At 40.1% G+C, this 20,705-nt stretch overlaps 1 protein-coding gene across 1 annotated transcript in view; it reads left to right on the plus strand.

The window, feature by feature from the left end:
- The window catches only part of SIMC1 (SUMO interacting motifs containing 1), a gene marked incomplete at its 5' end in the record, with an annotated part of 82,387 nt that overhangs the window by 34,545 nt on the left and 27,137 nt on the right, over window positions 1–20,705 (plus strand). Inside the window, 4 exons of the mRNA XM_040492890.1 lie at window positions 1,269–2,759; window positions 6,556–6,803; window positions 7,533–7,602; window positions 18,980–19,134. Coding sequence (XP_040348824.1) covers window positions 1,269–2,759; window positions 6,556–6,803; window positions 7,533–7,602; window positions 18,980–19,134 — 1,964 coding nt within the window. The remainder of the gene's footprint in view (window positions 1–1,268; window positions 2,760–6,555; window positions 6,804–7,532; window positions 7,603–18,979; window positions 19,135–20,705) is intronic.

Here is a 20,705-nt window from a genome sequence, read left to right on the forward strand (position 1 = left end):
AAAGTTTCTTACAATGACTGGATATTCCTTTTTCTCCTTGTATCTGTTTTTGCTTTATGGAGACTGTTATTAGGCATATAGTTTTAAAATTATTATATCTTGATGAAATAAGTCTTTTATTGTACAGTAGCCTCTTTATCTCTAGTAACACTATTTTCCTTGAAATCTAGTTTGTCTGACATTAATATAGGTACACTGGCTTTCTTTTTGGTCAGTTTTTCTTGTTATAACCTCTCCCGTGTTTTTACATTTGTATATAATTTCTCGCTTTTATTAGGTTGATCAGAGTATCTAGCTAGCCCTTCTGATCAGAAATGGAACTTTTTTTTTTAAATACTGGATTTACTAATACTTCATAGAGAATATTTGCATTCATATTCATCAATGAGATTGATGGATAATTAGGCTATTAATTTTCATCCACACTGAGACAGTTTTGAGAGTTGAAGGGAGTACAATATTTTAACATGTGTATGGCACAGAGATTGATTTTAGTACCATGGGCAGGTGTCATTAGGGTTTATGAAGTACCTAATCATTTTGGCAAGGAATGGAGGTAAAGATAGGAGGTTTTCCAATAATGAACCTAGTTAGGGCTCAGACTTACACTGTTGGTTTTATAACTGTTATTGCCTTACTCTACATATCTGACTATAAGCTAATTATATATTGAATGAAGTTGTACAGAGAAAAAAGGAAACGGACCTGGGTTTGAATGTGTGTGTCTGTGACTTAATTGTATAATCCTTAGGTAATGACCTAACTCCTCTGAACTCCATTTTCCCCATCTGTGTAATGGAGATTATAAGGCCTACCTGACAGGGATATTGTGAAAGTTAAAGATACGTGCAAGCACTCAACATGTTCTTAGCACATAGTAGATTCTCTTATATTAGCTTACCTTCTTTAGTTTCTGTTGTAAGTAAGTTGCTTTTCCAAACAAAGGTTGCTTTTTCCCTTGTGACTTAAGGTTGCAGTCTTCCCTACTACTCCCCTATTTACCTTGGATCAGAAAAAATTTCCCACTATGCCCTCAGTTATATGCATGTGGCATTTGGATAATTTAAGATGGTATAGAAATTGACAGATTGACAGTAGCAAAATTTTGACCAAAGGAAATACTAATGCTTATGGTATATAAAATGTATAAATTTTCAATGAAGTGAAAAGGTAAAATATGATTATCCTTAAAAGCTCAGATGCAGATCTTCTTAGATAAAGCAAAGGCTCCCTACTTGACCACTTATATTCTCATAATATTTTAACAGGATTTCATTGACTTAACCAGAGAAACCAGACCAAGGGCAAAGGATCGCAGTGGACTCTGTGTGATTGACCTGACAAGAACTGAAGAAGAAAATAGACCTATTGCCACTCTTGACTTGACCCTAGAACCTGTTGCTCCTTCCCAGAAGGAGCCAGCCAGTCTTCAGACATGTGCCAGCCTCTCCAGCAAAGAGGTGATGGAAGGGCGGGTAGACAGAAGCTCTCGGCCTGCAGCACGGAGAATCATTAACAGCGATCCTGTGGATTTGGACCTTTTGGAAGAAACCGCATTTGAAGGTCCACAACCTCCTACATCCGTCAGTGGGGACTCTATTTATGCAGCAGAGCCAAATTGCAGCTCAACTGCATTCAAAGGTGACCTTGGCTTCTTGGCAAGCCTACAGCTATCTTCAGATGTTCACTCCCATTCCCCAACAAGCAATAATGGTAGCAGCAGCAATCAGAGGGCACCCTTGCCAACCCCACAGCGAGATGTGCCTTGCCCACCACAAGCCTTGCCATGCCCACTGCGAGCCTTGCCATGCCCGCTGCGAGCCTCACCCTGTCCACCACGAGCCTCCTCGTGCCCACCACGAGCCTTGTCATGCCCACCACAAACCATGCAGTGCCAACTACAAGCTTTGCCTCACCCGCCTCAAGAAGTTCCATGCCCTCCTCAAGAGACGCCATGCCCTCAGCAGAAGGTGCCAAGCCCACCTAAAGACTCATCGTGGCGACCTCAGTACTCACCCAGCCCACCTCAAGACTCACTGTGCCCACCTCAAGACTCTCTGGGCCTACCTCAAGATGTACCAGGCCCACCTCAAAACATATCATATCCACAAGATGTGGCACACTTACGGGATATGCCACAGTCACTGGGAGATGTGCCACAGTCATCAAGAGACACACCACAGTCGCCAGAAGACGTGCCACGGTCACCAAGACATGTGCCACAGTCACCAGTAAGCATGTCACAGTCACCATCAGACATGCCACAGTCACCAGCAGATGCGCCACAGTCACCAGAAAGCGTGCCACGTTCACCTGGCGAAGTCCCACACTTCCCAGGAGATATGTTCCGTTCAGCTGGAGACGTGCCTTGCTTGCCAGGAGACATGCTACACTCACTTGGAGATTTGCCTCACTTACGACAAGACTGGCCTGACCCTCCCCAAAATGATATACAGAACCATGACATCCCTATGGATGTCTCAGCTCCATCTTCTCCAAGGTCCTCTCCCAGTCCACAGTCTCCACAGTTTGAAACTTCCTTAGAGAAAGTTCCTTGGCTCTCTGCTACAGAAACACCAGCTAGAAAAGAGAGATCACTGTCAGAGCCTGCTAACCCCGAGTCTGCCCAGGTACAAGCACGAACACCACAAGGTGGGTTATACAGCAGACCATGCCTGCATAGACTGAAGTACTTCTTACGACCTCCAGTGCATCACCTCTTCTTCCAGACACTAATACCAGATAAAGACACAAGAGAGGTGAGCTAATATGTCTTCCCCTAGGGATTAGGTGTCCTTTGTATAGGCCTAGCATAAATATGCATGAAAGAACAGGCCCAGTATAAATTTGATATTTTTATCTTTCCTCCACTTGTGGAACCATCTAGTGTAGTCAGACCTGGGTTCAGATTTCACCCCCACAGTGAAAAACTGGCACTGTAGAAGTCACTTTACCTTTCTGAGCCTTAGCTTCTTTCCTATATGTAAAATGGAGATAAAAACATACCTGACAGGATCATTAAATGACATAACATATGTAAAAGTGTCTGTTAGAGTGTCTGGCTCATTATAGGTCTTCATCAAATGCTTCTCTTCAATTCCTATGTCTTTCCCTTCCTGATGCCCTTATTACAGCTCCCAAATCACAGAAATAGTGAGACCCTTGACACTTCAGTGCTTCCAAAATTATTACTTTCTGACTTTTGAGGAGGAAATTCAGTTTTAAGATTTTAATGGGAGGGGCGCCTGGCTGGCTCAGTCAGTTAAGCAACCAAGTCTTGATTTCAGCTCAGGTTATGATCTCACAGTTCATGAATTCGAGCCTGACCCCCCTCCCACCCCATCGGGTTCTGCACTGACCGTGCAGAACCTGCTTGGGAGTCTCTGTCTCCTTCTCTCTCTGCCCCTCTCCTCTTCATGAGTGCATGCACACTTCCTCTCTCTCTCTCTCTCTCTCTCTCTCTCTCTCTCTCTCTCAAAAATAAATAAACATTAAAAAAAAAGATTTTAATGGAAATGCTACTTCCCATTGGTCTTTATTAAGCTGTGAGAACTAAACCAGATGCTTTTCTTAGCAGATGTAAGAAAAAGTTTGTGGCTAGGTTTTACAATATGAAGCTATTTTTTCATCATCCGTAACCATATTCTCAATGTTAAGAAGACTGGCTTGAGGGGCACCTGTGTGGCTCAGTTGGTTAAGCCTCTGACTCTTGATTTCAGCTCAGGTCATGATCTCATGGTTCATGAGGTCAAACCCCAAGTCAGGCTCTTCACCAACAATGTGGAGCCTGCTTGGAATTCTCTCTCTCTCTCTCTCTCTCTTTGCCCCTCCCTGGCTCAGGCTCACTCTCCCTCACAATAAATAAATATATAAACCTTAAAAAAAAAAAAAAAAAAAAAGACTGGCTTGAGGTAGTCCATGAATTCAGAAGGTGCATTCTTGGAGCAATCAGGAGTCCCATGTAGCCTGTATCAGGCATTCACATCGATTTGGCCTTGAAGATTGAATTTTTTTCTCTCATTTTAATTGTTGTTGTATCTTCTAATACGTTTTATGTCTTCTCTTTCTGAATGACTCTCCCTAACTACCCTAGCTCATTCTCTTTATTCCTGTGGGTTTGCCTCAGGATGGTGATATATCAGTCCATTATCAAGAGCATTTGGAGGACTTGAGAGAGTTTGTGTTTCCTTAGTCAAGGCCGTAGTGCTTTGTAAGTGCTGCACAAAGTAGCGAGGCCGCCAGTAGATGCAAATGGGACACCACATCCCCTTTCTGTGTAAACACAGCTTGGATTATAAGATGGCAGTTAGGCCAAACAAAGGGGATTTTTCTTCCTCATCTTTATTTCTTACCTTAAAGAACTTCGGCCATCTAGAATCCATCTGTAAATCTTTTTGGTCTCTCCTATTATTTCTTTTGGGCTTTTAATAAGTACTTCTTCAACCAGGTCGTTTTCCCCCCAGAACTTCTTAGCCAGTCCCCACGCTGCCTGCCGCCTACCAGCCTTTGGCCTTAACTCCTCTGAGTCTTTCTTTGTTTACTCTAAAATAAGTCATAATGCTCATATCATAAAGTTGTTTGACCTAAAAGTAAATACATAAAGCACAAAGCCACCTTTCAAGGCCTAAAGAAATACTTTATAAGTCTTAGTTCCCCTTAAGTATATGGGCATCAAAAGAATTTGTAAACTTTATCTGCTGTAGATGTCCCCATTTGTAGGCAAGAAATGCATAATATAGGTTCAAATATAGGTAAAGTGCCTCACATGTGAAATAGTCACAAAAGCAATATTGTTTGTTCTTCTCTTCTCTGGCTCTTAATTTTCATTACATGACATGTACAGTATTGGTCTCTGATCAGTGAGATAAAGGGTTACCCTTAGGTGATTTGAGGCATAAGGAAAGCTAACTAGACTTCTCCGGAAGATTTTCTGGAAGGACAATTCTAGTCATCACTGTTTTACTGTCATATATAAGCTGTCAGACCTTTGGTTGATGTTTTACATTTAATACTTGGGGTGCCTGAGTGGCTCAGTCAGTTGAGCATCCAGCTCTTGATTTTGGCCCAGGTCATGATCCCAGGGTCATGAGATCAAACCCCACATCGGATCCGCACTGGACATGGAGCCTGCTTAAGATTTTCTCGGGGTGCCTGGGTGGCTCTGTCGGTTAAGGGTCCGACTTCAGCTTAGGTCATGATCTCGCGGTCCGTGAGTTCGAGCCCCGCGTCAGGCTCTGTGCTGACAGCTCAGAGCCTGGAGCTTGTTTCAGATTCCGTGTCTCCCTCTCTCTCTGACTCTATCCCGTTCATGCTCTGTCTCTCTCTGTCTCAAAAATAAATAAATGTTAAAAAAAAAATTTAAAAAAAGATTTTCTCTCTCTCTCTTTGCCCCTCTTCCCCACTCGTGCACGTGCTCTCTCTCGCTCTCTCTCTCTCTAAAATTAAAAAAATAATAAAGTAAAATAATAAGTTTAATACTTATTCTCAGATTTTAAAAATAATACTTGCTGCTCAGTTGCCTTTTTATACATAGGCATTTAAAATCTTTTAATGGGGATTTTTAACAAAAATATATTTATTATTATTGGTTTTGTTGTTGAGAGGTAGTATGAATTTAGAGGGTAGATATGGGATTACACCACCCATGTGTGAAACCAGCTTCTGACATTTGTTGCATAACAAGTCCTTACTCTCTAAACCTCAGCTTCCTTATCTATATAATAGGAATAATAATAGTAGTAGTAGGGTTGTGAGAATTAAGATGAGGATAAGTCAAATGTTCAAAAATTATCGTCATTGGTAATATATTCTGATGTCAGAAAACTTTTTCATGTTTTTCCTTTTGATTCTGAAAGTAATATGTATCTATTATGGCAACATACAGAAGAACGTATAGAGGTAAAACATCTAATTCCAGCACCCCAGATAATAGAAAACCACTTTTCACATATTCTCTCCCAGTCTTTATATACATACTTTTGGGAGGTGGGAGGGAAGCAACTTAACATTTACTGTTAACAGTAAATCAATAAAACGGGATCTTATTTTAACAATAAAACATATTTAAAGCATCTTTCGGGCCACCTGGGTGGCTCAATCGGTTAAGCGTCCGACTTCAGCTCAGGTCATGATCTCACAGTTCGTGAGTTTGAGCCCCATATCAGGCTCTGTGCTGACAGCTCAGAACCTGGAGCCTGCTTGGGATTCTGTGTCTCCCTCTCTTTATCTAAGTATCTGATAATAGTATCACAGCTACCCTATCTTCCCACCTTCACTCCAAAATCTACTTAGGCTAGCTCTTGACTCTTTTGTACTTCTTTTCTGTGCTTTTAGCACAGATGAAATCATATTATATGTAGAACTTTGAATTCTTATTTTTTAACTTAAGTATTTTTCCATGTCGTTGAAAGTTTTTTAGATAAGGCTTTTCAGTCTTTTTATTTTTTATTAATTTTTCAAATGCATGGAAAATTTTGCTGTCTTGAATCTGTTTCAGATCCTGTGTACATATGTCTATAGAAACCTGTTCTTATTGGTTTATTTTTATCTCTACAGAGTAAAAGTCAAAAATTAGAACCCATTCCTCATCGAAGACTAAGAATGGTAACAAACACCATTGAAGAAAATTTTCCACTGGGGACTGTGCAGTTTTTGATGGACTTTGTGTCACCCCAGCATTACCCACCCAGAGAAATTGTGGCTCACATCATCCAGAAAATCCTGCTCAGTGGCTCTGAGACCGTGGATGTACTGAAGGAGGCCTATATGCTTCTCATGAAAATTCAACAGTATGAACCTTTGATGTTGGTGGATCTCCTAGAGAATCTGGACTCAGGGCACATCTTTCTCTTGCCTGAGCTTGATTGAGCTAGCCAACTAGAGAGGGTGACTTAGTGTATTAGTGTTATTTGGATTACAACTAATGGGAAACCCAATCCAAACTAGCTGTAACAGCTGATAAAAGAGAATTTAATTATTCATTTTACTAGAAGCCTAGGAATAAGACTTAATTCAGTTCAGAATGGTTACCAGGATCCATTTTCCTGCTTTGCTTCTCTCTTGAGGCTCCACATAGTAGTCTTCTCAGCCTCCAGCTTTTATGAGAGAAAGCCCACTTCCTTTATAATCACACAAAAGTTCTGAAATTTAGTCTTGTAGGCTTTAATTGCAATAACATAGGACATGAGCCCATTTTTGAACCAACCACTGAACTGAGGGATAGAATATCATGATTGGCTCAATATACTTCATGGGCTGGGATCCTGGTAGGGTAAAGCTAATGGGCTAATAGCAATAAAGAGTTGATTTCTTCAAGGCAAAATTGGGGTGCTAATGTCTTCCAAAAGAGAAGTGAATACTGGGTAGCAAAAAAACTGAAGTTCTACTACCGTCAGATGACATGGTATCATGTCAAAAGATAGACAAAAGCAGTGAGGATAAGAGGAGGTTTTTTTGTTTCTGTCGTCTTCCAGATCCCATCCCTTCTTCCACTATACCCTCTAGAATTCTAATTGATGTCCCTTGAATTTCAGGCTACATCCAGCTAATGCCAAGACAGTGGAGTGGGACTGGAAGCTGCTCACTTATGTCATGGAGGAAGAGGTAACATAACAATTATGAGGGTGTATCTTTTGCATAGGAAGTTTTAACTAGAAACGAAAGTGATGACAAATCTGGTAGTAAAGTCTTTGCCATTATTCCATCCTTATATTCCCACCCTCACCAAAAAACTCCTTTTGAAATGGTATGTGCTGTCTTCCAATTCGAAATTGAGTACCTTCACTTATCGATAACTCTCCTTCTTGAGAGCCCATTGAAAATAATAGTAGATGAATAGTGAAAGTTATAAGTCCATGGCAATGAAAATAAGGGGAAGGGCAATAGATTTGAATGAAAACTAGAAGAACTAAAGGAAATGTAAGTGTTGACTGGTGAAGCTAGGCAGAGAAAGCCATAGGCTGTAATACATCTAGAGGTGGCTGCAGTCAAGGAGAAAGGAAATCTCCCTTTAGAGTAAAGAGGTTTTCAACTCAGAAACACAATACATACAAGAGGGTTAGAGTCAGATGTGGGCTGTAAATCTGTTGAAAGTTTGCAGATAGAACTGACAGTCTTTCCATTCTTGAGTACAGAAAGTTCAGTCATCAGGTTACCTACCCTTCAGGCAAAAAGTCAGAGGACTTATTTTCTAAAGACATTGAATGAAACATCCGTCATAAACAAAGGCACCTAGTATAGAGTTGGTGCTGCAGAAAAGAAGTCTTCTGCATTCTGACTTTTAGGGATCCCTAAATGGCCAGCATTCTGTCTGCTCACCCAGAGCACTTGGATGGAACAAATTATTTTCAGCTTAGAATTCCATACTCAACAAAACTATTATTCAAGTATGAGTGTAAACATAAAGACATTTCCAGACATGTGGGAACTTGAAAAAATAGCCTCACACCCATTTCTTCAGTTACCTAAAGGTATGCATCTAAAGAAGAAGGGATTAAGAAAGAGGGTGGAACAGGATCTAGGGAACACTAGATCTAATCCAAGAGAATAATACAGAGAATTCCTAAAATTATGGTGAATAGTAGACCTACAAAGCAGTCAGTCCAGATTGGAGCAGAATAATTGAGGGCTTTAAGAATGATCTGGGAAACATCACCTAGATGATAAACAAGCTCCAGGCTATTGTTCTCCATGGAGACGCCAAATTAAGAAAAACATATGGACCAGAATACTTTTGTGAAAACTCTGGAGATCAGTTGAGAAGCCTCAGTACCCAGGAGAATGCATCATCGAGAAGGGGCTCAATGAAAGGAGTAGGAAGATTTGTGTTATTTGGTGTGCCCATGCCCCTCCCTCGACCCTGCTTATCATGGTGCAACTGGAAGGAAACTTCACATGCCCCAGCTCCTCCCTCAAGATGGAAACAAAAAAGTGGACTTTGAGCCAGTCTCCTGGCTTGTTAGGGAGCTGCCCAAGGGAGAGTTGTTTTCTCACCCGACTCAGATCACTGATGGGAATAGTGGTATAGTTTGGAAGCTGCTGAAAAGAGAGGTGAGCACTGCCACATGTTAGAGCTGCAAGGAGTATGCAGTTCCACAGGCAGGTACCAGGGAAGCAAGAGATTGTGGCTCCTGAGACAAAGGCAAGCCACTGGGAAATTAAGACAGATAAAAGCACACACTCAGTGCAGAGCCTGACGTGGGGCTAGATCTCACAACCATGAGATCATGACCTGAGCTGAAATTAAGAGCTGGATGCTTAAATGGTGCCCCCCGACAAAAGAGTATTTTTGAACTATCTTAAAAATGTACAAGGAACTAAAAGAGAGCAGAGATAGACAACTAACTGCAGCATGAAAATTATGTGTGAACAAAATGAGAGTATTAAACAAGAAACTATTAGAATCAAACATATTCTGGACCCGAAAAGTGTAACTGAATTGAAAAATTCACTAGATGGATTCAACAGCATGCTTGAAGCAAAAGAAAACTGTCAATGAACTTGAAGACAGGTCATTTGAAATCATTGAGACAGAAGAGCAAAAAGAAAATACAATGAAGAAAGTTGAAGAGAGCCTAAGGGACCATGGGACATTATTAAGTGGACCATGTATGTATTATGAGAGCCCCAGAAGAAGAGAGAAAGGGGCAGAGAGCTTACTTGAGAAAATAATGACCCCAAACTCCCCAAACCTGAGGAAAGAAATGGATATACAGATTTGTGAAGTTCAACTCCAATGAAGTTAAACCAGTGACCCACACCAAGACACATTAAATCAAGTGTCAAAAGTTAACAAAAGTTAAAGCCAGAATCTTGAAAACAGCAAGAAAAAAGTGGCTCACCGCATGCAAGGTTTTTAGCAGAATCTTGCAAGTCACAAGGCAGTGGGATGATATATTCAAAATGCTGAAGGAAAAAAAGCTCTTATCTGGCCAAACTATATCTGGCCAAACCATCCTTCAAAAATGAGGGAGAGCAGCAGGAGAGAAGCAACACATCACGTACAAGGTCTCAATAAGATTATCAGCAGATTTCTCATCAGAAATTTTGGAGGCCAGAAGGTAGTGGGCTAATATATTCAAAGTGCTAAAGAATAAAACTCAGCCAAGAGTTCCATGTTTAACAAAGCTCCTTTTCAAAAATGAGGCAGAAATAAAGACCTCCCTAGATAAACAAAAGCTGAGGGAGTTCATTTCCACTAGCCCTGCCCAGCAAAAAAAAAGCCTAAAGGGAGTCCTGCAGAGTAAAATGAAACACTGAACAGTAACTTGAGCCATATGAAGAAACAAAGATGTCAATAAAGGTAAATACATGGACAATTACAAAAACTATGATTGTAACAACAATTTATAGTGTTTGGTTTTCTATATGGTTAAGTGACTAATACAAGTTTCATAATTATTAGTCTAAAAGCCAGTATTACTATAACTTTGAAATGCCACATTTTGCTTTCTATGTAATGAAAGACACTAATGCATTTAAAAGAATTATTAATTTGTTTTGTATGAAGATGTAGTTATGTGACATCAACAACCAAAACAGTAAGGGACAGAGCTGTAAAGGAACAGTTTTTATATGTTATTGAAGTTAAGCTTGTACAAATTCAAATTAGAGTATTTTAACTTCCGAATATTAAATGTAATTACGATGGTAACCACAAAGAAAATAGCTAGAAGCACAAAAGGAAGCAACAAAGGAATTTAAACATTTCACTACAAACAATCAACTAACAACAAAAGACAATAATGCAGGAAATGAGGGACAAAAAAGCTATAAGGCATGTAGAAAACAGTACAATGACACAAGTGCATCCTTCCTTATCAGTAATTGCTTTTTATTATTTTTTTAAGTAATCTCTACACCCAACAGGGGGCTCAGACTTATAACCCTGAGATCAAGAGTCACACTCTCTAGGGTGAGCCTGGGTGGCACAGTCAGTTTAGCATCCAACTTCAGCTCAGGTCATGATCTCACAGCTCATGAGTTCGAGCCCTTTGTTGGGCTCTGTGCTGACAGCTCAGAGCATGGAGCCGGCTTCTGATTCAGTGTCTCCGTCTCTCTCTGCTCCCACCCCACTGATGCTGTGTCTCTCCTTCAAAAATAAATAAACATTAAAAAAAAAAAAGTCCTATTCTTTACTGACTGACCCTCTTTCCTTATAAGCAATTACTTTAAAATGTAAATGTAAATGGGGTAAACTCTCCAATCAAAAGACACAAATTGGCATGATCCAACTACATGCTATCTACAAAAAACACTTTAGATCCAAAGACACAAGTAGATTCAAAGTGAAAGAATGGGAGAAGATATTCCATGCAAGTAGTAACCAAAAGAGCACAGGTGGCTGTACTAATATGAGACAAAATAGATAAGTCAGAAAATGTTACAAGAGACAAAGGAGGACGTTATGTATTAATTAAAAGGTTCAATACAGCCCTGAGATACAACAATCATAAATATTTACGTACCTAATGACAGACCATCAAGATACAAGGCAAAAACTGATAGAATCAAAAGGAAAAATAGTTCTTTTTAATTTTTTTTCTAATGTTTATTTTTGAGACAGAGACAGAGCATGAGCAGGGGAGGGGCAGAGAGAGAGAGGGAGACACAGAATCTGAAACAGGCTCCAGGCTCCGAGCTGTCAGCCCAGAGCCCAACGTGGGTGCTTGAACTCCCACACCGCAAGATCATGACCTGAGCCAAAGTCAGACGCGCAACTGACTGAGCCACCCAGGCACCCCAAAGGGAAAAATTGTTCTATATTAATAGTTGGAGACTTCAAAACCCAACTCTCAATAATGGATAGAATAACCAGAATGGAAGATAAGTAAGGAAAGAGAGAAATTAAGCAACACAATAAACTAACCAGATCTAATAATTATATGCAGAATAGTCTACCAACAACAGTACCCACCTTCTTCTTGGTGCACAAGGGGCATATTCCAGGAAAGACCTTATTTTAGGCCATAAATTAAGTTCCAATAGATTTTAAATTTTTAAGTTTATTTATTTTGAGAGAGAGAGGGCAAGCAAGGAAGGGACAGAGAGAGGGGGGATGGGGAGGATCTGAAGCAGCTCCATGCTGTCAGGGCAGAACCTGATGCAGGGCTCAAACTCACAAACCATGAGATCATGACCTGAGCTGAAACCAAGAGTCAGACATTTAACCAACTGAGCCACCCAGGGCCCCAAGTCCCAATAGATTTTAAAAGATCTCATAGCAAGTATCTTCATTCTGTGAAACGAGCATCAACCTGATATTAAAACCAGATATAAACACTACAAGAAAACTGTAGACCAATATCCCTTATGAACGCCGATGCAAAAATCCTCAGCAAAATACTAGCAAACCAAATTCAGCAGCATATCATATGGATTATACATCATGATCAAGTGGGATTTATCTGGGAATACAAGGATGGTTCAATATAAAAAAATCAGTCAATCAAATACACTATATTAACAGAATGAAGGACAGAAACCACCTGATCATCTCAATTGATGCAAAAAATGCATTTGACAAGATTCAACACATTTTCATCCTAAAAACTAGGAATAGACGGAAACTATCTCATAAACCTTATATGGAAAAACCCCAGCAAACCATATTCAATGGTGAAATACTACAAGCTTTTTCTCTAAGTTCAGGAATAAAGCAAGAATACCTGCTTTTGTCCCTTCTATTCAACATAGTATTGGAAGTTCTAACCAAAGCAGTTAGGCAAGGAAGGAAAAAAAAAGACATCTGAATTTAAAAGCAAGAATTATCTCTGTTATAGATAACATGATCTTATATGAAGAAAACCCTAAAGATTCCACACAGAAAGATTGTTACAGCTAATAGGCAAATTCAGCAAGGTTGCAGGATACAAAACACACAAAAATCAATTGCATTTCTGTGTCCTAACAATCTCAAAACGAAATTAGGAAAACAGTTTGGTTAACAATAGCATCAAAAACAATAAAATACTTAGAGGTAACCAAGGAGATGAACAATTTGCACACTGAAAATTATAAAACATTGCTGAAAGAAAATGAAGACATAAATAAATGGTAAGACATCTCATGTTCATAGGTTGAAAGATTTAATATTGTTAAGATGTCAGTAGTACCCAAAGTAATCCACATATTCAGCACTATCCCTATCAAAATCCCAGCAGCATTTTTTTCAGAAATAGAAAAATCATCCTAAAATTCCTATGTAATCTTAGAGGACCCTGAATAGCCAAAACAATCTTGAAAAAGAACAAAGTTGGAGTATTCATACTTCTTGATTTTTAAACATATTACAAAGCTACAGTAATCAAAACAGTGTGGTAATCTCATAAAGACAGACCTACAGACATGTGGAGTAAAATGGAGAACCCAGAAAAAAAAAATTGTGAATATGATCAAACGATGTTCATCAAGGGTGCCAAGACCATTCAATGGAAAAAGATAGCCTTTTCAACAAATGGTTTTGGGAAAACTGGATAGCCATATGCAAAAGAATGAAGTTGGACTCTTATCCAATACCATATACAAAAATTAGCTCAAAATGGATCAAAGATCTCTTACATCATGCCAAAAACTATAAAACTCTTAGAAAATATAGGGGAAAGCTTCATGACAATTGGATTTTACATTTTTCTCTGATATGACACCAAAGATACTGGCAAAAAAAAAAAAAAGGCAAAAATAGGCAAATGGGACTACATCAAAGTTTAAAAAAAATTTGTTGTTTTTGACGTTTATTTATTTTTGGGACAGAGAGAGACAGAGCATGAACAGGGGAGGGGCAGAGAGAGAGGGAGACACAGAATCAGAAACAGGCTCCAGGCTCTGAGCCATCAGCCTAGAGCCCGAAGCGGGGCTCAAACTCACAGACCGCGAGATCGTGACCTGGCTGAAGTCGGACGCTTAACCGACTGCGCCACCCAGGCGCCCCAAAGTTTAAAACGTGTGCACCAAAGAACACAATCTGGAATTCAAAGACAGTCTATGGAATAGAAAACATTTTGTTATTTTTTTATAAAGTATTTTTTTTCACTTTTTTTTTTTTTAAGAGAGATTTCACACATGCACAAGCATGAGCAGAGGAGGGTAGAGAGACAGAGAAACAATCCCACGCGGGCTGCATCCCACAACTGTGAGATCACAACCTAAGCCAAAATCCAGTCGGGCACTCGACCAACTGAGCCAATCAGGCGCCCAGGGGAAGACATTTTAAAATTGCATATCTGAATAAGGGTTAATATCCTGAATACATAAAGAGCTCCTTAACTCAACAACATTTAAACATTTTATTACAAAACTGACAGAATTAAAGGGAAAATTGAACAACAAAATAATCTGATTTTTAAAAGGGCAAAGGAGGGGCGCTTGGGTGGCGCAGTCGGTTAAGCGTCCGACTTCAGCCAGGTCACGATCTCACGGTCCGTGGGTTCGAGCCCCGCTTCAGGCTCTGGGCTGATGGCTCAGAGCCTGGAGCCTGTTTCCGATTCTGTGTCTCCCTCTCTCTCTGCCCCTCCCCCGTTCATGCTCTGTCTCTCTCTGTCCCAAAAATAAATAAACGTTGAAAAAAAAAAAAATTAAAAGGGCAAAGGACTTGAATGGCCATTTCTCCAAAGATGATATACAAGTGGCCAACAAGCATATGAAAGGATGCTCAACATCACTAAATCACAAAGAATGGCACATCAAAACCACAATGAGATATCATCTCACACCCATTCAGGATAACCACTATTAAAACAAAATTTTTTAACAGAAAATAAGTCATGAGTTGTGGCAAATTTGTAGAGAAATGAGAACACTTGCCCACTGTGGGTAGGATTATCAAATTGTACAACCACTGTGGAAAACTATATGGTGTTTCTTCAAAAAATTAAAAAAATTATTATATGATCCATCAATCCCACTTCATATATTCCCACATGTGTATACGTGTAAAAGAATTGAAAGAAGTGTCTTGAAGAGATATTTGCACACCCATGTTCATAGCAGCATTATTCACAAAAGCCAAGAAGTGGAAGCAGCCCAAACGTCCATCCGTAGATGACGAGGTAAACAAAATGTGGCATATACAGGTACAGTGAAATATTCTGCTTTAAATAGGAAGGAAATCCCATATGCTACAACATGGATGGTACCATAATGAGGGTATTATACTAAGTGAAATAAGCCAGTCATAAAAAGACCCTGTATAATTTGACATACACAAAGTATCTATAGCTGTCATTAATATAAAAAGCAAATAGAATGTTGGTTACCAGAGGCTAGGGGGGAGGGGGAAATGGGACATGATTGTTCATTGTGTGTAAAGTTTCATTTTGCAAGATGGAAAAGTTCAGGAGATCTGTTGCACAACTACGTGAATATACTGAAAAATGATTAAGATAGGGGTGGCTCCGTTGGTTAGCATCCGACTCTTGGTCTCAGCCCAGGTCTTGATGTCAGGCCCCGTGTTGGGCTCCATGCTAGGCATGAGGCCTACTTAAAAAAAAAAAAAAAAAATACAGGGCCCCTGGATGGCTCAGTCAGTTAAGCATCCGACTTCAGCTCAGGTCATGATCTCACAGTTTGTGGGTTTGAGCCATGCATCAGGCTCTGGCTGACAGCTCAGAGACTGGAGCCTGATTAGGATTCTGTGTTTCCCTCTTTTTCTCTGCCCCTCCCTTATTTGTGCTCTCTCTCAAAAATAAAAAATAAATGGTTAAGATAGTTAAGTTTATGTTATATGTTTTTTTTACCACAATTTTAAAAAGAAAGTAGGCAATAACAAATGCTGGCAAGAAAGTAGAGATACAGGAAGTCTGATACATTACTGGTGGGAATGTAAATGGAACAGCCACTGTCGAAAACAGTTTGACAGTTCCTTTAAAAAATTAAACATAAACTTATCATATGACCCAGCTATTCAGCTTCCAGATACTGACCCAAGAAAAATGAAAATATATGTCTAACAAAGGCTTACATGTGAATGTTCATAGCAGCCTTATTCATAATAGCCAAAAAGTGGAAACAACCCAAATGTCCATCAACAATTGAATGGATAGGGGCACCTGGGTGGCTCAGTCAGTTGAGCCTCCGACTTCGGCTCAGGTCGTGATCTCACAGTTTGTGGGTTCGAGCCCCACATCAGGTTCTGTGCTGACCGCTTGCACAGAGCCTGGAGCCTGCTTCAGATTCTGTGTCTCCTTCTCTCTCTGCCCCTCCCCCGCTCACTCTTTGTCTCACTCTGTTTCTCAAAAATAAATAAAAGTAAAAAAAAAATAAAAAAAACAATCGGATAAACAAAATGTGCTATCTTCATACATGGGAATGCTATTCAGTAATTAAAAAAAGTGCTCTTGATATATGCCGTGACATGGACAAACCTCAAAAAGTATTAAGCTACATAAAAGGAAGCCACTTACACAAGGTCATATAGTGTATAGTTCTCCGTATATGAAATGTCCAGAAGGGCAAATCAGTAGAGCCATAAAGTAGAGGAGTGGTTGCCTGGGGCTAGAGATGGGAACGGGAACTAACCGTAGATAGGGATGAGGGATCTTATTTCAGTTATAAAGATATTCTAAAAATTGGTTATGGCCATGGTTACCAAGCTCAGTAAATTTACAACAAATCATTGAATTGCACATTTAAAGTGGGTGAATTTATAAGGGTTGTCAATAAAGTTGGTTTTTCTTTTTTTAATGTTTGTTTATTTTTGAGAGAGACAGAGCCTGAGTGGGAGAGAGACAGAGAGAGAGGGAAACACGGAATCCGAAGCAGGCTCCAGGCTCTGAGCTGTCGGCACAGAGCCCGAGGTGGGCGTCAAACCCATAAACTGCAAGATCATGACCTGAGCCAAAGTTGGGCGCTTAACCACTAAGCCACCCAGGCGCCCCAAAAAAGTTGTTTTTAAAAATGAAAAAAAAAATGGGAAAGAAGGATATTCTCAAGATTCAACACCATTCTTGAGGAGTTAAAAGAGGTAAAGTGATAATTGTAGGCAATATAGGGAGGATAAAAAAGAAACTTTAAGAAAATCAAAAAGCTTAACAAGAAAGAAATTATTTTCTTAGTGTACTATATGGATTTCCAGTGTAGTAAATAATTTTAACATAGTCCTCATACTGTAAACACTATTTAGTTATAATATTTAGAATCAATTTATATATAAAACAAAACAATTTTAGCCTTGACAGTGGAAAGCCCTAGATGATAAAGATTAGGAAGTGAAAAGGGATAGGATCTCTGAGTAGTAGGGCTTTTATAGCATCTTTATCTTATAAAATTGGGTGTCAAGAGATACTATCTGTAGATGATGGAACATAAATTGAGATAGTTATTTTAGGAAGAGAAATGGGGAAGTGGCATAAGTGAATTAAATCTTTATCTAACACAGCAGAAGCCAATAGATAATGTCTAAAGTTGATAAATCAAGAAGTAATGATATGAGCATTTTTTAGAGATGTTTAGAGTAACTTTCAGAAGAGTAAAATTTCACTCTAGGGTACTGCAGGGGGCAAGCAGTAGTGGAGAGTGGTGTTAGTGAAAGACTTTCATCATAAATCTAGCATAATTACTTGATTTTTAAAAAATCTGCACCAGAGTGCCTGGGTGGCTCAGTTGGTTAAGCATCAAACTCTTGATTTCGGCTCAGGTCACGATCTCGTGGTTTGTGAGCTCAAGCCCCACTTACACGTTGACAGTGCAAAGCCTGCCTGGGATCCTATCTCTCTGCCCCTCTCCAGCTTGTGTACACTCTCTCTCAAGAATAAATAAACTTTTAAAAAATCATTTGCACTAGTTAATGAGGATTAGAAAAAAATATGCACATTGGAAGACAAAGTTATCACATCCTTACCTATTTATTTATTTATTTTAGAATTTTTTAACGTTTATTTATTTTTGAGAGACAGAGCATGAGTAGGGGAGGACCAGAGAGAGAGGGAGACACAGAATCCAAAGCAGGCTCCAGGCTCTGAGCTGCCAGCACAGAGCCCAATGTGGGGCTCAAACCCATGAACTGTGAGATCGTGACCTGAGCCAAAGTCAACACTCAACTGACTGTGCCACCCAGATGCCCCTCTCACCTCTTAAAAAAAAGAAATCATATGTGCTTACAATGGTTATTCGTTTTCCTGCTTACTAAACTGTACCCTAGTCCATGAGTTTATCTTCTCAGAGTATATACCAACCCTCTGCTGTTTGAAAAGTTCCTAAAGAATCCAGAAACAGTTTGGGGCCTTATTCTTTGAAGTTTGAAAGCCCGAGCTCCTGGTCCTACGTCCCAGCACTTGTCTCCCAGTAAAGGGAAATCAACAAATGGTGCATGTCTGCTTGGCATGTCACAGGTACTTATACTGGCTTTTGTATACTTAAAATTATCACCACTTAAATCAAGAGACAGTGAAACTCAGAAGTGCAAGTTGAATGAGTATAGATCTGGGTTTAAAACAATCAAACAAAAATAAATACATAAGATCTGTGTGCCATCAAAGCCCATGCTCTTTACCTACAACAGTTCAGCTTTCTCAGTTAGAATCATTTCACCTGTAACAGAAAACTCAACTCAGACTTGCTTAAACAATAAGGATGTGGATCAGCTCACGTTACTAGACGTTCAGCAGTGGTATGGACATCATGACTGCTTGATCCAGCAGCTCAACAGGATCATATAGGAACCAGTTTTTGTCTCTCTATTCTGATACCCACAGTTTGAGGTTTATCCTGAGACTGATAGTCAAGTTTAGTGAGAGACGACTTGTCATGGCTATCTATCTCTTAAAATTAGAAAGTCTACAGTCCTGAGCCTCCAGGCTCTGGGATTGCCCTGTTTTCCCTCTTTTAAAACAACCTCGATTGCCTGCTCTCTCTCTCAGGAGCTTCTCTTTTAGGTACAGACATACTTCGTGATGCATGGCCTTCGCTTGGACTTCATATTTAGGAGAGCTGAATGCTCACTCATCAGGAAATTGAGAGGAAATACTTCTCATTTTTTCTTCTACAGGGGCAAAATCTGCCTGGGAGAGTCCTTTTTCTGCGTTATGTGGTACAGACCCTGGAAGATGACTTCCAGCAGATCCTGAGGAGGCAACGACAGCACCTGCAGCAGTCCATTGCAAGCACTGTGCTGTCCTGTGACAAGCAGCCCCACAATGTCAGGTAACTAACTAGCACCTGAGCTCAGGGATGTTAAGAAGTAGGAGCCATAGGTGGGCAGCTACTCAAGGCTGGAGAACATCAAATGGATGAGGTTTCATAGTCACACAATAATATAACAGGGATAGCTGTTAAAACTATAGACAAGGAGTGCCCGAGTGGCTCAGTCGGTTAAGCGTCTACCTCTTGATCTCGGCTCAGGTCATGATCTCACAGTTCGTGAGTTCCAGCCCAGCATCAGGCTCCATGCTGACAGTATGGAGCCTGCTTGAGATTCCCTCTCTGCCTCTTCCACGTGCACACGCTTTCTCACTCGATCTCAATATAAATAAATAAAAACAAAAAAAAATTATAGATGATCCTAGAGGCATCTGTGTGGCTCAGTCGGTTAAGCATCTAACTTCAACTCAGGTCATGATCTCGTGGTTCGTGAGTTCGAGCCACGCGTTGGGCTCTGTGCTGACAATGCAGAGCCTGCTTGGGATTCTCTGTCTCTCCCACTCTTTCTCTGCCCTCCCCCTGCTTGCACTGTGTCTCTCTCAAAAATAAATAAACTTAAAAAAAAAAAAAAAGAACTACAGACGACTCTAAAAGAAAATCTCTCTGTACCAACCGTGTGTTGAGCACCACAGCCTTCATGGTTTTTGGTTTTTCTCAAGACTGTCAGACGTCCTTTGGTGTATTTCAGAATTGTCCAGACAGCCTCAGGAGATCTAGGGGAAAACCTTAGCTTGCATAAAACTTTTCACAGCTTTTATAAACCTAGATTTATTTCCATCTCCCTGAGTACCTCAGGAGAACTCTCATTTGTCACTATTAGTTTCTAAAAAGTAATATAATAGGTCCTGAGGCTAACAATAAGGTACAAGATGGTAGCAAGCATGTATTCTTTTTTTTGTAGAATCAGGGCAAGTGGGAGCTTCTGGAAGCTTCAGGACAGGGAACTACTATATCCTTATATGAATAGGAGAAAATGTGATTTCTAGGGTGGCAATCTCAGGCTGGAATTTTCTTCCTGGAACTACAACTTGTGGGTTCTTTTTTTTTAATTAAAAAATTTTTTTGTGTGTGAGACAGACAGAGTGAGTGTGGGGAGGGGCAGAGAGAGGAGACACAGAATCCAAAGCAGGCTCCAGGCTCTGAGATGTCAGCACAGAGCCTGATGCATGGCTTGAACTCACACACAGTGAGATCATGACCTGAGCTGAAGTCGGATACCCAACCAACTGAAGCACCAGGCGCCCCCCATTTTTTTTTTAAGTTTATTTATTTTGAGAGAGACAGCACGAGTGGGGGAGGTACAGAGAGAGGGAGAGACAGAATCATAAGCAAGCTCCATGCTGTGTGCAGAGCCCAACATGAGGCTCGAACTCGTGAACTACAGGATCACAACTTGAGCAGAAATCAAGAGTCGGATGCTTAACCAACTGAGCTACCCGGGCACTCCAATCCTTACTTTTTTTGGAAATGGTTTTCACCAAGCTAGTGTACCAGCATCCTTTTTTTTTTTTTTTTTAACAGCATCATTGAAACTCTTCCACTCATATTTACATTCTCATATGTTCTTGTATGTT

The sequence above is a fragment of the Herpailurus yagouaroundi genome, unplaced genomic scaffold, assembly GCF_014898765.1.
Source record: "Herpailurus yagouaroundi ecotype Mexico unplaced genomic scaffold, PumYag 29, whole genome shotgun sequence".
Lineage (NCBI taxonomy): Eukaryota > Metazoa > Chordata > Mammalia > Carnivora > Felidae > Herpailurus > Herpailurus yagouaroundi.